Raw genomic sequence first — 17,684 nt, forward strand, 5'->3', positions numbered from 1 at the left:
CATTTCTTTCCTACCAAAGGACTAATCCAGACCATGGTTCCGAACAAGACAAAGTCAGGACCCCGGAAAAGAGAAGACTATAAACAGGCTAACCATGAAGTTACAGCTCCTGAAAGAGCACTCCGCTTGGGTCTAAGCTTCCTAGCAGACAAGGCAAAAAGGGAGCATAATATGCTACATGGCTCTGGTTGGTGGACAGACAATTCTTACTAGTTCTGCAGGGGAAACAAAACTTGTCCTGGGCACTAAATCTTTTTTTTTTTTTTTTTTTTTGCGGTACGCGGGTCTCTCACTGTTGTGGCCTCTCCCGTTGCAGAGCACAGGCTCCGGACACGCAGGCTCAGCGGCCATGGCTCACGGGCCCAGCCGCTCCGCGGCATGTGGGATCTTCCCGGACCGGGGCACGAACCCGTGTCCCCTGCATCGGCAGGCGGACTCTCAACCACTGCGCCACCAGGGAAGCTGGGCACTAAATCTTAAATGACATCTTCAGGTGGCTACTCCTCCTCCATATTAATCAGTCCAGCCAGCCAACCTACCCTAGTTTCAAGAGTTTCCCAACAAACGCAGAAGCAATTTTATGTAAGGTTGCTTCTGAGAACCCTGAACATATGCCACGCACAGGCTCCTCTGGGAGGACAACTCTACAGGGTAAAGTGACCTGCCCCAGTGGAAAGTGGTTTCGCTTCTCTAGCCAAGGACTCAGCACACCTGGAGTGGCAGCTGATGGCGTGTGCCCAAGGCCTTCCCTTCAGACGCTTCTGCTCTCGGCCAGACTGCTGAGTCTGTGCCAATCTCTCTTCCTGCAGCAGAGGCGTTGCAGACGCAGGAGCCTCCCGCTGCAGCCGTGCTCGGCCCCCTGTCCCCACCGGTGCGGTGTCGGCCAGACCACTTGAGGAGCACGGGGCACTTAATTCTCGACTGGCCCCCTGCCAGCCTAACGCATTGGCTGGCTTCGGCTCTGAGCCCGATTCCAAGCTGGCACTGACTTTCTGTTTTGTTTAAGGAAAAGAAAACAGAATAAAACCCAGAAGGCAAAGGGATGCCTATTAAAAACACGTGCGAGAGATCCAAATCCGGTAAACGAAAGGGGCGGGGGGAGGTCGGAGCGGGGAAATTAACTTTCTACTATACATCGAAAGCAGGGACTGGGCGAGGGCCGGGAGCAGCGACGCTGTAAAGCTAAAGGTCAGGACACAAACGGCTGCCTTAGTCTGCGCTCACCTGCGGAAGGCGGCTCTGCCTCAGGCCAGGAGGCTTCCACGCCCCAACCGCCACGTGCACTTCCCCTGCCTGGACTGCTCGTCCCCCTCCTCTGCCAGGACGCAACCTTCGAGGCCCAGCGCAGGTGGCTGTGAAAATATCCTCTACCCCTGTGCCTGAGCCACCTGTGTACCTGGGGGTTAGGTCCCTGCAGGCCCAGGCCAGCTGTGTCCCAGCAGCCGGGCACCAATGCCAACTTGTCTCACCAAGGATTAGGCAACAAACCCAGTTTTACACAGAAAAGACCCCACGCTCTTTCAACCTAGGACCAGTTTACTGAAACCAAGAACAGTGGAAAAGTCTAAGAGCTGGACGGACCCTCGGGAGCGTGACGGTCCAGCCGGCAGCCGACGTCCTGCCGTGAAGATGCCTGCCTGTGGTGTCCCAAGCTTACGGAAGATTAAAGCCCAACGAGGCCTCAGAAAAGAACTTCTGCAGCAGCCCCAAGACACCTGGGATCGGGTAGGGCCTGTAACGTGGGCCCCTGCCCTCTCTCGGGGCCCAGGGGTCCTCCTGCTACTCTGCCACCAGGGCCCCCTTCTCCTGGCAGGACAGGAAGGCAGCCTCAGCCCAAGGTCCTCCGGGAAACCATCACCTCCTTAAACTCCAGCTCAGCCGCTGCCCCAGGACATTCCCTAGTACCTCGTTTCCCCCAGTCAAGGCCCCTCCCGAGATGTCTCACTTTAAAGCAGAGAACAACTTTACTCACCGGCAGGATCCAGCTCGTTATCTTTCTTCTCTCTCTCCGCCTCCCTCCTCCTTCCCCTCCATTTGCTCCAATCCTTGACCTAAATCCTTAGGAAATTCCAGGTGACTCATCCGGCATGATGTGTAATAACAGGAACATCACCTGCTCACATCCCTTCCCTGCAAAACAAAGCCCTGGGACCTCCCCAGAGCCTGCCCCTGGCCAGAAGCTGAGCTGCCTTTCAGTCACTCATGGGCCGCCTCCACGAGGCACCCCAAGTGGCTTTACTGTGGCAGGAGGTGCCATCTTTTGCCTGGAGGAGGGAGGAAATGAAGCAACAGCCCCATGTCCTATGCTTGCTTTCTTTTTGTATAATAACTCCTTTACTAGAAATAATAGGTGTCCTGAGATGCCCTGTCTCTCTCCGGGGAGAACTCTCCGCGTGCCTGTCAGCATCCTACTGTTTGGGACATGCCAGCCACAAAGGAGAAACGCAGAGGCAGCTGCTGCGTGCTGCCCACCCCACCACCCTTTTATCCCCACAGGATACCTTTGAACTCACGAGGAGTTCTCTTCTCACTTCTCATCTCTGCAGAACCCGCCCACTGTGTCCTTCAGCACCTCCTCCCCTCCCTGAGGCCCCATCCTCCACCTGACCCTCAGCCTCTTCCTGAGGGGGTCCTGTGAGTCTGTCTTCAGCCCTCTTTCCTTCTTGAGCTGGGTCTCCCTCTCCACTGAATCCATCCACTCCCAGGACTTCAGCCGAACCTTCATCAGTGTTTCCAAAGTGAGATCTATGGGAGGGTCAATGGGATCGTAAGAGAAAAGTGTTCCAGCAGCGGTTGGACCCGTGGGAGAAACGCTGGACCAAACAGGCCTCCTTTCTGCAGGACTCTCAGAGGCTTTACGCTGCGGGTGCCCTGGGGGCCCCAAGAGGGAGCACAGTATAGGCTTTCCAAACTCATTTGATGACAAAATCATGTCTCTGACTCCACTCTGGGCAAGGCTGTCAAACATGCTAATAGCTTCCAAAGCTGCACCTCCTGCCGCAGCCTCTCTCCTGACCGTCCTGCCGCTTCCTGGACACAGGCAAGCAGCGGCATCTCCCTGTCACCCTTCGCCCCAAACGCCGCCCCATCTCCTGGGGCTCTGCCTCAGTTAAACTGAAGCGTCGTTTTCCCAGTTAAAGCTGATCAATGAATGCCAGTGATTCATGACACTCGTAAACGCCCTCTCCTCTCCCGCTGCCATTTCTCTAAAGCATTCATCTCAGCCTCCTTCAGCGCTACAGCTTCCTAAGTGGGTATTTTGCGGGGGGAGGGGGGGTAGCCCCAGTAATTTCCCCTAGATTTGAAATTCCACACAGTGGCCAGATTAATCATTATGAAGCTGCCGTCAGATAACCACCAACCCCCAACTCAGAACCCACCATCTCGCCTCATCCTATAGGCAAGACGGGGCTACGTAAGGGCGGCCCTCAGGGCTCTCTTCTCAGCCCGCCAACCCCGAGCCTCATCTTCTCCACTGAGCCTCCCAACAAGCCAGCCAACCACACCGCCAGCTGCCCTCCGAGCTCACCCCACCCTGTCACGCCACTGCTTCCATCGGCAGCGTCCTTCCCTCCTTCTCTGCCTCACCGTGTCCCACCTGTCCTTCAAGGCCCAGCTCATACAGGTCATCACAACTCCAAGGTCCCCCCACCCTACTTGGCGCTGTCCTCCTGGGCACATACAGTTCCTCCCTCCTGTGTGCCGCTCCCTTGGCACCGGGCACAGTGCATCACCGGTGGACAGACACCTCCAGCCACTCCACCAGACTGTGAACGCCTAAACGTCCTCCCTGGCTCTGGACCACCAGCATCAGTACCTACTAGGAACTCAGCGAATGGTGACTGGATGAGTTAATACATAGGAGACACTGGCCACCCTGGATGATGTCCCCGCTGGAATGCCACGGTTTGCTCCTTTGAACCCTCAGGGTACTTCATCTGCACCCACCTCTTCCTTTAATTAATTAATTTATTTATTATAGTTGCAGCACACGGGCTCTTTCATTGCGGCACATGGGCTCTTCGTTGCAGCTTCTCGCTAGTTGTAGCACATGAGCTCAGTAGTTGCGGCGCGAGGGATTAGTTGCCCCGCAGCACGTGGGATCTCAGTTCCCCGACCCGGGATCGAAACCACATCCCCTGCACTGGAAGGCGGACTTAACCACTGGACCCCCAGGGAAGTCCCCCCTCTTGTTTTATATAAAAAGTATTTATCGTCCTGCCTTATTTATCCCAACAAGGCCAAAAGCACCTTCGTGTCAGGGTCTGTGACGCCTCTTTGAATTCCCCCACTTGGACTGGCATACAGTGACCAAGCAGGAAGTGCCCAGAGAATGACTGAGTGAGGAAGAGACAGGTAAGCAGGGAGGGCTCCCAGCCAGGGACAACATGGGACACCAGGGCCCTCACACCTGACATGGGTTCCCAACTGTACGTCAATAGGTGTCTCCTTGAGCCTAGTTCTTCTGAGTGAAAAGGGGGAGAGCTAGTCTAAGGGACCGGGCAAAGGCAGGGTCCTGCTGCACATGGGGGCACAAGTTCTGGATCCCCACGGCCTGAGTTCAAAGCCAGCTTCTCCATTGTCTAGCTGCGTGAAGGGGACAAGTTCATTAACCAGTCCGTTCCTTGGTTTCCTATTCCATAAAATGAAAAATCACAGCACCACCCCCTTAGATAGTTGTTACAAAGATTCCGTTAACAGGCATGAGCCACTCTGCACAACACTCAGTGAACAGCAAGTTCTCGAGAAACGTTTGCCATCTTCATCCATCCTTTCATCCCCTTGCAGCTACGATGCCAGAGGCTGTGAGATGGTAGGGGCCCTACCAACAGTACTGAACGGGTGAAGGCGGGGGTTCGAGGGCTTGGCAAGCAGAGAGGAAGCCGGGCCTGTCAGCGCCCGTGTCTCGCCGTGAGTCCTACCGGGGCTTGTTGGCTGACTTGTCCCCCACATTCACATCTTCCCAGCCGAGTGGCACCCCCTTCTCTGCCCACCAGGCTTGGAGGCTGTCCCTTCCTTTGGAAGAAACGGCCTAAGAATTCCTGACCCTCAGACGAGAGGCAAGGGAGAACTGTGCCAGCAGGGCACTCTGCCTCGGGGCCAAGTTCAAGAACATGCTGTCATCCTGGTCCACGCAATCTCGAGGGGAATTCACAGCGAGTACCCGCCCAGGACAACCTGCGGCCTGAACCACCAAGTCAGGCAGTGGGGCTGCCAAGGCAAGCATCAGTTCTGATGTCTGTCGACTTCAGGGCGCCCATGGCCATGGTGGGGTAAGAGGGCTCCGCCTCCAGAGCTGAAAGCCCAGAGTCAAGTTCACACTCATGGCCTTTAAGTTCTCAAGGGTTAACACAGCTTCCAGCCTTCAGAGTTTGTGTTTAAAAACTCCATCAGTCCTTTCCCATCGGGAATGTGACCTTCCCGCTGTAAAGCCCAACACTCACAGTGGTATTATTTTACAAAGATGATAAAACAGATCCCCCAAAGTTACAGTTCACACTGCCCACTTGTCAGCCTGTATCAAAAGGTTTTCAAGCAGCTCCCCACGTTCCAAATGAGGACTTTCTTCATCTGATGCTATCAGTCAAGGACTGGGAACAACTGGGAACAAAAGCCAGGCCAATCCACTCTGATTCACCAAGCTTGGATATTAACTCCTTCTTTTCCTGAGCCACAAATCAAACCCCAGCAATACAGGCTGGAAAAGAATCAAACTCACATTTTTCTAAAGCTACCAGACCAACACAGAAAAAAAAACTCCCCTCAATAAAAACTGAACAAATATTTAATTTGTTCTGAGCCCTCCGGCAGGCCCCACGCTGAAGCCAAAGGATGCTCCTGGATTAGAAAAGTGAATCTCAGAAAAATGACCCAGAAATCAAACATCTAAGGGAAGGTTGTGGAAATGATGGCCCAGCTGCTCCAAAACATCATGAGATAATGCAAGATGATCGACGAGTCATCTAAGTACGGAAATGTGTTTACAAAATAACAATGAGAAGACAGAAGGAAAAGATGGATATGAACTAGCACCTCAAAGGCAAAGCGCAAATATATGTGCCTGACCCACAAACATCAGAGGGACCGAGATGAAACAAAAATATTTGTGTTAGGGCAGGGGGATTATGGGTAACTTGGCTTTTTTTTCCCCCCAAATTCCTTATATGGTACTGTTTTAAATAAAAAATGACATCATTGTCAGATGAGGTGCTCAGATAAAATCCAAGTAAGTGTATCTGAAACAAGTCCCCGAAAGCCGGGGGCCGCGGTTTGCACCGCTGCCTGTGGCTTTGCGTCAAACCACACACGGATGCTCACTGACCGGAGACCCTCGTGTCTCTTAAGCACAAGGTTCGGGGCTTTTTCATTCACTCGTGTCTAACCGCCTCCCTGGGGAAATACAAACCTGGCACACGGCTGCCTTCCCTGCCACCACTGTTCTCAGGTTTCCCGTTCTGTGGGTGACCCCAGAAACAATGTAACCAGAAACCTGATGGGCTGCACTGGGCGGATGGTGGGGGTCGGAGCAGGGGAGCCTCAACTTCAGGGCCCCCTCCACACACGGGCCACCAGGCAGGGCTACAGCTAGAGGGGGATTGAGTCATCCAAAGAGCTACTTACCCAAGTTATTGTGTGCTGGGGACATCGGATTCGGGGATAGGTTTGGAGAACCTAGGAGGTGAGACACAGCTGTGAGACTTCGGAAAAGACTGTTGGCCTGGGGAGCCAGAGGACAGAACGTTTGCATCAAGGTGGGGCAGGAAGAAAACCTTGGACTGAGCCTCCACGGTCCAGGAGAAGACCAAACCCCACATCCTCGCCTGTGCTTCCCCTTCCCCGGGCCCCAGCTTCCTCATCTGTGGAACCAACGGATGAGAGGATGACCTTGGAGTCTCTCCCACAACTCGATGGTTTGATGCTTCTCACCAAGCCCCCGGGCACAGGGCTGCTGCATTCCCAGTCTGGCTGCACAGACCTCACATTCCCTGTTAACTGAGCCCCCAGAGGGACAGAAGGAGCAGGGAAGACCCTCTCCACAGCTGCTCCAGACCCCGGGCAGCGAAGGTAAGGCTTGCAGCTGCCCAGACCTCACCAGTCTTGTTCTCACGGCTCAGGACCTGCAAATACCAACGCAGCCTTCTCCCCAGATTTCAGGAAACTCACTGAGCTGCCTCGGACACCCCACAACTCAGCAACCAGCCTGACGTGATGCTACACATGGGAAAAAGTCCTAACGGCCCAATTCTTGCTACTCTAATATCGTTCCTCTACCTGTTTTTTCCCCCGAAAAAAGAAAAAAACCCACAGGGAGTCAGCCTTCCGAAAACCAAGTGACTGCTCTTCCGGAAAGCAACACTGGGCTGGCCCCTCCTTTGTCCCTGCACCCATGGGGCTCCAGCTCTGGAGAGCTGCTTATTGGCTGACAGCCCTGTGATTTCAGCCCCGGCTCCACCCCCTGAAGTCTACAGTCCACGCACAGCTGGGCCTTAAGCTTACGCTGCCTTGAGCTGTTAACGGGGGTCTGCGCCTGCTCTTAACTCAGCTGTAACCTTCTTGAGGACCCGGGAGGAACCATGGGTTTCTTTTTCACCCCTAGCACCCAATCTTCGGAGGGATGTGGAAGAGTCACAGAAAGAGCGGAGCTTCCGAATGTGCCACGGGGTCTGGACGTGGTACCACTTATCAGCCATGGGACTTCGGCAAAGTGGTTCGACCTCTTTGAGCCTTGATTTTTTTCCCCTCAGGTATAAAGCGGGGAGAATCCCCCCTATCGTGTGATTTGTGGAAAGGCAGTGGGATCGTGCCTATGAAAATGCCTATACCATAGCTGGTACACAGTATGTGCTCAGTAAATGTTGGTCTTCTGATTTGTGCTGGCCCGAATGACGGAGACCCAGGAAGGCAGGGGGACCTTCTCACTGGTCTCAACAGACCTGTGTGCACGTCCAGGGAGAAGCAGGGCTGGACAAGGTGATCCTCGGGCCCCACATGAGGCGCTACCACATCTCAACTGTCAGGGAGGCCAAGTCCATGAGCAACTGGACTGGTTTGAGAGAAGAGCAGAGAATAAATAGGAGACCCCACCCACAGGCTGGCTGGGGTCCACAAAGCCCAGGCACACATTCAATAAATCAGTAATGTTCACAACAGGTACACCAAGGGAGGAGAGGAGGGAGGGAGAGACAGAGAAGGTGGAGCAGAAAGGGAGGAGAGGAAGGGGAAGGAACAAGAGCTGAGAGGGTGAAAATGTGGCTGCTCGTCCCATAGAAGACCCTCTCCTTTGGTCTGTTCACTGTTTTTTTTTTTGCAGTACGCGGGCCTCTCACTGTTGTGGCCTCTCCCGCCGCGGAGCATAGGCTCTGGACGCGCAGGCTCAGTGGCCATGGCTCACGGGCCCAGCCGCTCCGCGGCATGTGGGATCTTCCCGGACCGGGGCACGAACCCGCGTCCCCTGCATCGGCAGGCGGACTCTCAACCACTGCGCCACCAGGGAAGCCCAGTCTGTTCACTTTTGTAACAGTGAAGGCAGCCCTCGCGTTACTGCACTTTCCTTTACTGTGCTCTGCAGATGCTGCATCTTTTACATAATGAAGGTTTGTGGCAACCCTGCGTCGAGCAAGTGTTATCAGCACGGTGCTCACTTCGCACCTCTGTCCCATTGGGATAATTCTCACAATATTTCTAACTTTTTCACCACTATTATGTTGGTAATGGTGATCTGCGATCCATGATCTTTGATGTTACTATTGCAAAAACGATTATGACTCGTTGAAGGCTCAGATGATGGTTAACATTTTTTAGCGATCAAGTATTTCTTAAGTAAGGTGTGTATACTGCTTTTTTAGACATAATGCTATTACACACTTAATAGACTATAGTGTAAACATAACTTTTACATGTACTGGGAAACGAAAAATTTGTGTGACTTGCTTTAAAGTGGTTGTCTGGAAGTGAACCCACAGTATCTCGGAGGTTTGCCTGTAATCATTCCACACACGTGAAGAGCAACCAGGAGGGAAGGGGGAAAGGAGAGGGAGAAGCAATACAGCATCTGCAGAAATGCTGCTTAGCTGGCTTGCTTCCCATGCCAGCGTTTCATAGCTGTACCCTTACAGCGGTCACTTGGCATTGAATACAGAAAGGTCTTCGAGATGCATTCCGGCTGGGTCCACACTGTCAGCCACCTACCAGGGGTGTGTCGGGGTATGTGTGCTAAACCCCAAGGGCCATGATGCCCAGGCTACACATCAAGTGACCACGTTTACAGTAAACATGCAAGTCTCCCGCATCCTTCTTTGGGGAATTACGCTCTCTTCTGGGCTGCGTGCAGGGCAGGTGGCCCCACGGTGTCAGGCGGCTCTGTGTGTACAAGGCATGCCCGCCGTCAGGAGGAGGGAACATCTGCTCGGCCCCCTCCTCCTCACCCAACCACACGCAACACAGTGCACATGCGATGTGGCAGCTGGGGTTCAATTCAAGAAACTGCTGGTCTGGAGCCAATTTGGTCCCTTAACAAATGAGGCGGGAACATCTGGAGATGTGGCTGGAGATGACTGGGCTGGGTCCCTCACGGCAGGAACACACAGATCACATTTGGTCATCACATAAAAATCGATGCTTTGGGGCCTCGACTGCCACTAGCAAAGACCCTGCCTCTGTTTTGGCTCTCCTGAGCTGTTTCAGGTGATGGAGCCCACCCTCCATCCTACTGCCAGCAGCATCTCATCTGCTTAAAGGCTGTGGGGGCTCCTCCTCAGCCCCCGGCCACACTCGAAGCCTTGAGTGCGGGGCCCTCCTGTCTCTGGAGGAGCACACTCCAGCCATCCCAGAACTCACCAGCTCTCCTGCCCACGCCCCCGACTCTGCCTGGTACACCCCCTACCTGCCCTGATGGCCTGGCCAAACCTACACGTCTCCGACACTCCACTCGAGAGAAGCCTACACTGCAAGGTGATGCTCGGCCCCCCCAACACCCCGTCCCCAGGCTGGGTCATGTGGCCCCGCTCTGTGCCCTGATGCCACACGGCCTTCTCCAGCAGGGCACATAGGAGACAGCACGGTGACTGCGGGCTGCCTTGTCGGTCTCCCCCACGAACTGCGAGCGGCTTCGCTCCTCCTCTGTCCCAGACCCGAGCCCAGTGATTGCTCTGTACATACTGGATGGAGGGACAGAGGGAGGCATGGGGGAGGGCGGGCACTCAGGCTTAGGAGCAGAGCCCCACGAGACTCTGACCTGCGTCCATGCTGTGGTTCATCTGGTGGTCACTGGTCTCTCCATCTTCACTCAAGTAGCCTGGGGGCGGGGTTTCTGGGAATTGAAAGGAAGGTGGTTCATTAAATGGCCTCTCTGGTTTGCCTCTTCAGATGCCCTTTGCAAACTCACGCATTCACACCATTATGCCAGGGGGAGGGCGCCAAGGAGCTCTGGGCCTCGAATCTCTGGCTCCCACCTTCCTCATGCCCTTCTTCCTTCCTGCTCCCCACCTGGATCATGACCACCTTTGTTCACACCACCCCTGACTCCCAAGTCTGAAATCCCTATTCCTACAGCCTCTGCCGGGCTAAACTTCTCCCCATCCCTCAAGGTTAGGTTTAAGCTCCGCCTCCCTCTCAGGGAGGCAGTGGACTCACCCCTGCCTCACTCATCTCTGTCCTCTGAAGGGCAACAGCCTCAAAGCGCCCTTTAGCTTTACTATCTACCCGTGTGCAGATCCACGGTTATCTGCTGTCTCTTGAGAGGATGTCTTAGCTCCCGAAGTGGGACGCAAGTTCCGTGACAGCAGAGATTGCGATTTATTTCTCTGAATGACCCCCAGACCCCGACTCAGCTCTCTGCATTGCTGGATGAACAGAGTGGGCAACCTACCCCTAGGGACCCGCACCACCTGTGAAGGATCTGTAAGCCTGGATTTGTAAAGCGGGTCCCTCCTTAACGCTCTGACCCACGCGCAAAGGCCCGGTGCGCTCACTCGGGGTGAAAGGCGCGTCCAAACTAGCCAGCTCTGAAAGCAAGGCGGCACATCGCTGCCCGGCCACCTGCGCTGGGACTGGCTAAGCTCCGCCAAGCAGTTTTCCTGGACGCCCAGAGTGCTGGTGATTCACACATTATTTGCATGTAAATGAGGGGCTTCTAAAAACATTTGCACTCTGCCGGCACAGCCCACTTCTCCCAGTGGAATAAAACCTCCCACCCAGCTTGTAACCCTCCCCGGGCTTACTTACAGGGCCAGTTCTCCGCACACTGCCCGGCCCTCGGCCCTCTGCTCGCCCGCTGCCTCTGCAGCCCCCAGACTGTCGGGGATCCTGCCTGAACTCCAGCCCCGGCCGCGAGGGCGGTGAGAGAAACACAGCGTTGCTATTTCCGCTTCCAAAATAAATGACTGCACTGAGGCCCGGCGGGAGGGTCACGCCGCCGCTCCTCCGTGCCAAGAAAAGCATCATTAGCGAGTGGGGAGCCAAGGCCACGGGTCCTCTCCCCACAGGGATGCAGTTCTGAGTCAGGGGCCTCGGCCCAGCGTGTGCAGAGACCGGGTGACGGGCCTATCTGGCCCCCGCCCCCTGGGCCGGCCTCACTGCCCACGTGTGCATACCTGGAATATTGCTCTGGGGCTCGATGCCGGCGGGGAAGTTAGTGTTTTCGGGGATGGAATGGCTGTAGTCGTCCAGCGGGGGGAACTCGGCCGGGATCTCTGTGTGGCGTGGCACCAACACAGGAGGTAGAACTGTCCAGAGGAAACAGAGCAGAGGTGGATCAGTGTCGACGCCAGGCTGGCACCAAAGCCCCTGCACCCCCAAATGCACCCTTCCTCAGGCCCTTCCTCACAAAGAGGACAGGGAGAGAGGGGAAAGAGGGAGGGAGAAGGGGGAGTGGGGTATAGAAAGGGGGTAGAGGGAAGGGGAGACAGGGAAAGGGGGAGAGGGAGAGGGGGAAGGGGAGAGGGAAGGGGAGAGGGGAAAGGGGAGTGGGAGGGGAGAGGGAGGGGGAGAGGGGGAAGGGGAGAGGGAGGGGAGGGGGGGAGAGGGGGAAGGGGAGAGGGAGGGGGAGAGAGGGGAAAGGGGAGAGGGAGGGGAGAGGGAGGGGGAAAGGGGAGAGGGAGGGGGAAAGGGGGAGAGGGAGGGGAAAGGGGGAGAGGGAGGGGAGAGGGGGAGAGGGAGGGGAGAGGGAGGGGAGAGAGGGAAAGGGGAGAGAGAGAGAAGGGAAAGGGGAAGAGGGAGGGGAGGGGAGGGGGAGAGGGGGAGAGGGAGGGTAAAGGGGGAGAGGGAGGGGAGAGAGGGAAAGGGGAGAGGGAGAGAGGGGAAAGGGGGAGAGGGCGGGGAGAGGGGGGGGAAGAAGGGGAGGTGGAAGGAGGGAGGGAGGGAGGGGGAAGTGGGGAGGGAAAGAGGGGGAGGACAATGCCATGTAGGTAGCTGCAGACCCTACAGAGGCGGCGTACCTGGGGTCTCCACCCTCTGATAGTGGTAGGGATTCACGCAGACCTCGTCCTTCTTCATGTTGAAGGCGAACTCACACAGCTCCATGGCCCGCAGCTCGTGGTGGCTATGTAGGTCGGGCCATCGCCACAGACGGCAGTAGATGACATGGGGGAGCCCCTTCCGGTGGGACACCTGCAGCCGGCCATCCAGGGACCTGCCGGGAACGGGAGGGGCAGAAGCAGACAGTGAAGTGGGTCTGGCTCGCCTCCTCCCAAGTCTGGCCTGCCGAGCTCCATGAGAGCTCGCTGGCAGAGACTCAGGAAGCTCCCCTCCGCTGGTCTGTCTCACACGCAGAGGGCCAGGAGATCAGAGAAGCTCTGTGTGTGCTGGAAGGGGTCCAGGAGAAGAACACAGAGGCCCACCCAGCAAGGCCGAGGGCTCCCAGGCTGGCAGAGCTGACCTCGGACGCGCCCCACGAGGGGAACGACAGCGAATCATGCTCTGGAACGGTCGGGGCCAGGTGGAGGTGTGCAGAGGGGACAGGGCTGAACTAGGAGACGCGAGTCCTTCAGGAGCCGATGTGAGGGCCACAGTGATGCTGAGGAGGAGGGTGACGGCACACAGCACCCCCCCATCGCTTTCCACACTCACCCAGTTCCTCTCTCACACATGAGAAACCAGAAAAAAAAACCCGACCCTCTTTTTTTCAGTTGGTGTTTGTGATAAGGCAGGGAGGGAGAGAAGGCAACAAAGGGGAATTTTAACTGGTCAGAGGCTACGCGGCAGACCTCTCGGGAGTCCCTCTCAGCGTGAGGGCTGCTGGCAGGCTGCCCCAGATGTCCCAGTTCAGAGCTAAGGCCTAAGCGGTCGTGCGTGAGCAGAGCAGGAACCGAGCCTGTGACTTGGCTCTGCCACGGTCCCCGGCCTGGCTGGGCCGAACCCACCCCCAACGGCAGTGTCCTGTCCCTGTGCAAACTCAGAGGCTACCCCAACCCACTATATCAGATTCTTCCTCTTTCTAAAATCCCCAGGTCATCTGCAGGACAAGAAAGTTGGAGCAGCGCCACAGGCCATGACGGCTGGGAGCTTGTGTGGCAGAAGCGCCATCAGACAAGAGTAAGGTCGGAGGCAGGAGGCATCTGGAGGGGGAGGTGAGAGGCTTCAAGCAACGTCAGGTATTAGACAGGTGAGGAGCTTCCGTTCACACAGAGTCCTTTATCTAACAAGTCTTTAATGACCTCCTACTCTGTGTGGCACTAGGGTTACAGTGGTGAGGGAAAGGGAGTAAAAGAGACCACAGAGCGGTCCCTGCTTCCACAGAACTTCTGTGGGCAAGACCGACATTAATCACATGATCAGGACAGCTACAATGACAAACTAAGTGCAGGGAACCACAAGTGCATATGACCCTGGGGACCCTGCTGCACTGAAGGGCGGGACAGGGCATCTCTGAGGAGGTGGTGGTTGACCAGGAAGTCTGAAGGATAAGTAAGAACTAAGTAGTCAAAGGGGTACGGGAGGAGGGCACTCCAAGTAGAGAGAAGAGCATGTGCAAAGGCCCTGGGAAGGTGGAAAACACGGTGAGGAGGAATACCAGAATGAAGGCCAGAGTGACCGGAGAGGAGGGAGGCTGGGGGAGCAGACAGGGGTGCTCCTGCAGGGTCTCAGATGCCATGGTGAGAGGTTCTGCCTGTTTTCTAAAAGCCACAGGAAGCCTCTGAGATGTGTAAGTGGGCTGAGAGCGTGTTTGAGTGTGCGCACGCGAGACACAGGCCCCGTGATAATCCTGGCTGCAGGGACAAGCAGACTGGGGGTAGTGGGGAGTCAGAGTGGGTGAGGTGGATGCTCATCAATTAGGAGGCACCCTTCGTGCCCCGGTCCGGGAAGATCCCCCGTGCCGCGGAGCGGCTGGGCCCGTGAGCCATGGCCGCTGAGCCTGCGCGTGCGGAGCCTGTGCTCCGCAACGGGAGAGGCCACAACAATGAGAGGCCCGCGTACCGCAAAAACAAATAAGGAGGCGCCCAGAGGCAGTACTGCTCTTTCTTCAAGACGGCCCGTCCTAGGACCCCACTGGCCAGCGGGCAGGACTCTTCTAATAGCTGCGCGGGCCTGCTGGAGGGGTATTTGAAGCTCTCCCTCCCTGCCCCCATACAACTAAGGGCCCCCATTTTCCTGAATATATGGAATTTATGGACACTCCGCGAGGGAGGGGCTTGTCAGATGCAACCAGAATCACCAACCAGAGAGAGAGAAACAGGAATCCAATCAAACTCTCCAAGGCACTGGCCTGGGCAGGGGGGAGGACAGACAGAGGTCAGAACAGGACTTGGGCACAGGGACTGACAGGGATCTGCTGACTCAGGGCAGCTCAAAGGATGTAATCACCTCCCTCCTGTGGGGCCCCAGACCAAGGAACCCCGACAGCCCAGAAACAGTAATTAGGAGGCAGAACGAGAGAAGACAGCCTGGGACTCGCCCCTGAGATACAGAAGGCAGATGGCCAGATGTGGACTCATGAGAACTGGGGTCAAGGGGAGGTTCTCCTCTTCTGGCTGTGAGACCCTGGGCAAGTCCTGAAGTCTCCAGGACCCTCAGTTACCTCATCTGTAAAATGGAACATTCTCCCCCCACTGCTGCCCCTGACCTCACACAGCTCAGTATCCACTCAAAAGTGCTTCGTGAAGCACCCACAGGACCGTTATTCTTCCCCATCACGATGGCCACTCCACAAACCCGGCCCCGGAGAAGTGAGGCGAGCTGTGGGGCTGAGAACGAGAGAAAGGGAGAGTGGGAGGTGATGTGTGGGGACAGAGAGGGACTCAGCTCTTCCCATTTTCTTGCAAAGCCACCGTGTGCCCATAGATAGGGAAGTGGGCACATCTGCTCTTCAGTGTTGGACAAAAGCCCCAACAAAGAGCCAGCTGGACATCTGGAGTGGCCTCTGCAGGGGGAGGCCGTGGAGAGAGGCTCAGACCAGCAGCGAGGAAAGAGTGGGCTGTGGAGGGAGCCCCCAACCCCTACCTGGTTGATGGAAGGGTTAGCCCTCTTGCTTTAAAAGAAAAAAAACGCAGCGCTATTCACAATAGCGAGGACCTGGAAGCAACCTAAATGTCCCCTGACGGAGGAATGGATAAAGAAGATGCGGAACGTATGTATGATGGAATACTACTCAGCCATAAAGAGAATGAAATAATGCCATTTGCAGCAACACAGATGGACCTAGAGATGGTCATACAGAGTGAAGTCAGACAGAAAGAAAAATATCACATGATATCACTTATATGTGGAATCTAAAAAAAAATGGTACAAATGAACCTATTTACAAAACAGAAATAGAATCACAGATGTAAAAAAAATAGTAACACAGAGCAGGAGGAGGGGTGATGGTGGACAACGCAAGAGAAGGGTCCCTGCTTCCACGGGGCAGACGGCCTGAGAGAGGGCGCGAAAGGCCAAGTTCCCATCAGCCCTGCACTGGGCCTGCGCCTCAGGCAGGGCAGGTGCGGGGACAGGACGCCTTGGGCACTCCTGACGTGGAGCGACGCTCACACGCCGCCCTAACATCCTAACCCCCAGGACTGGGACAGCCGAGCCAGAGACCCAGAGTGACCCAGGGCCTGCAAGGGGGAAAAGGGTGTGGAGTGGGCGGAAATGGGACACCTCGGGGCACACGGGGCTCAGACACGTAATGTGACGGAGGCCAAGGTCTGGGCGTGATGTGGCCCTTATGGGCTTTGGGAGTTGAGGGATGGGAAGGAGAATCAAGGATGTGGTGAAGGAGCGCAGAAGGCTCATCACAACTGTAGGCAGAGACTGCAGTGTCCTGATTCCTCATCCAGTCCTTTCTGCGTTACATGGGCTGTTTCCTCTCAGGGCCTGAAGAGCCTGGCTGTCTACCTGAAGAAGTACGGCAGAGAGCGCTCCAGGCCCAGAGGAAGGAGCAGGGAGAAGGGGTGGGGGGAGTAAAAAGGAGGGGGTGGCAGGGAGGAGGGAGAGGGGACACAGGACGGGATGATGGGAGGGAGGTGGAGGGAAGATGGAGGCAAGTGATGGATAGTGGGAGGGAGATGGACAGGAGGAGGGGGAGGGGAGGAGGGGGAAGAGAAAGGGGGAGGGGACAAGGAGAGGGAGGGAGGAGGGAGGGAGGGGGAGGAGGAGGGAGAAAGGGTGGGAGAGAGGGGCGGGAGAGGCTAAGGAAGTCCTTCGGTCAAATACAACAAACTGAATGGATGCATTTATCCCTGTCCTGCCCAAGACAATGGGTAGGAGAGGAGAGCAGACAATGGGCAGAGAGGAGAGTGGAAAGCAGATGGCCGAACGGGAACAGACTTAGCAGAGTGAACCTGGGAAAGAGTCTGGACTTGGAGGTACCACACACTTGTCAAGACTTGGCTGGGAACAGGAGGATGGGTTGACTGTCTACAGAAGAGGCAGGCAGATCCCAGCTCCTTCCCCCCGGGCCTCCCCAACCCTGCCAGAGACAGGTCTGCTCTCTGCCGAAAATGAATGGAAGAGCGGAGCTCCAGACAGGGCCACCAGGGCACGGCTGCGGGTGAAGGTCAGACAGGGGCTAGGAAACAGGATTTCATGAACGGAGCGCTCAGCTCCCTTGCTTACCCCATCCCTGCCTGTGGAGGAATTAAACAGCTCAGTCCACAAGAAAAGACCTGAAATACTGACATTTGGGGATTCCCCAACTAAACGGCCCTGTTTCTGCCAGTTCTCCCTACGGGGAAGCCCACCTGCCAACAGGCCCCTCCCACCACCATACACAGAACAGGCAATCGGCTTTTTACTGCCACGCTCTCAAATGTGAACGCAAGGCCAGAATCCCCAGCCATTTAAAGAAAGCCTCTAACAGGAGGCGCAGAGATAGAAATAAGTGGGGGAGAAAAAAAAGAAGTCTGAGACAATGCAGGGAGCAGAAGAAAACTTCCAAATAAAATAAAACAAAAACTACTCTCGGGGAGATGAGCTATTGCAATCCTAAAACAGGAACATTTACAGACTACTGAAAAGCACTCCTGGAAATAAAAAATAAGAATGTAAATTAAAAATTCAAGAGAGACTTGAGTTTTTCAAGGACTTCTTGAGTTTTTAAACTACATACATGAATCATTTTGATAGTATAACTTAAATTTTTTTAAATTAAGGAAGGTACAGATCAATGGAAGCTCAGAGAGTCCAGAAATAGTCACATGTACATGGACAATTGATTTGCGACACAGGCCCAAAGACAATTTTGTACAGAAAGGTCTTTTCAACAAATG

General features: G+C 55.5%; 1 protein-coding gene across 1 annotated transcript in view; it reads right to left on the bottom strand.

Annotated features, from left to right (window-relative positions):
- Positions 1-17,684, bottom strand: part of SMAD3 (SMAD family member 3) — a 115,430-nt gene that overhangs the window by 11,076 nt on the left and 86,670 nt on the right. Inside the window, exons 2-5 of the mRNA XM_060005719.1 lie at positions 12,435-12,628; positions 11,592-11,723; positions 10,235-10,309; positions 6,622-6,672 (exon numbers count right to left, since the gene is read on the bottom strand). Coding sequence (XP_059861702.1) covers positions 6,622-6,672; positions 10,235-10,309; positions 11,592-11,723; positions 12,435-12,628 — 452 coding nt within the window. The remainder of the gene's footprint in view (positions 1-6,621; positions 6,673-10,234; positions 10,310-11,591; positions 11,724-12,434; positions 12,629-17,684) is intronic.

The sequence above is a fragment of the Delphinus delphis genome, chromosome 2, assembly GCF_949987515.2.
Source record: "Delphinus delphis chromosome 2, mDelDel1.2, whole genome shotgun sequence".
Classification (NCBI taxonomy): domain Eukaryota; kingdom Metazoa; phylum Chordata; class Mammalia; order Artiodactyla; family Delphinidae; genus Delphinus; species Delphinus delphis.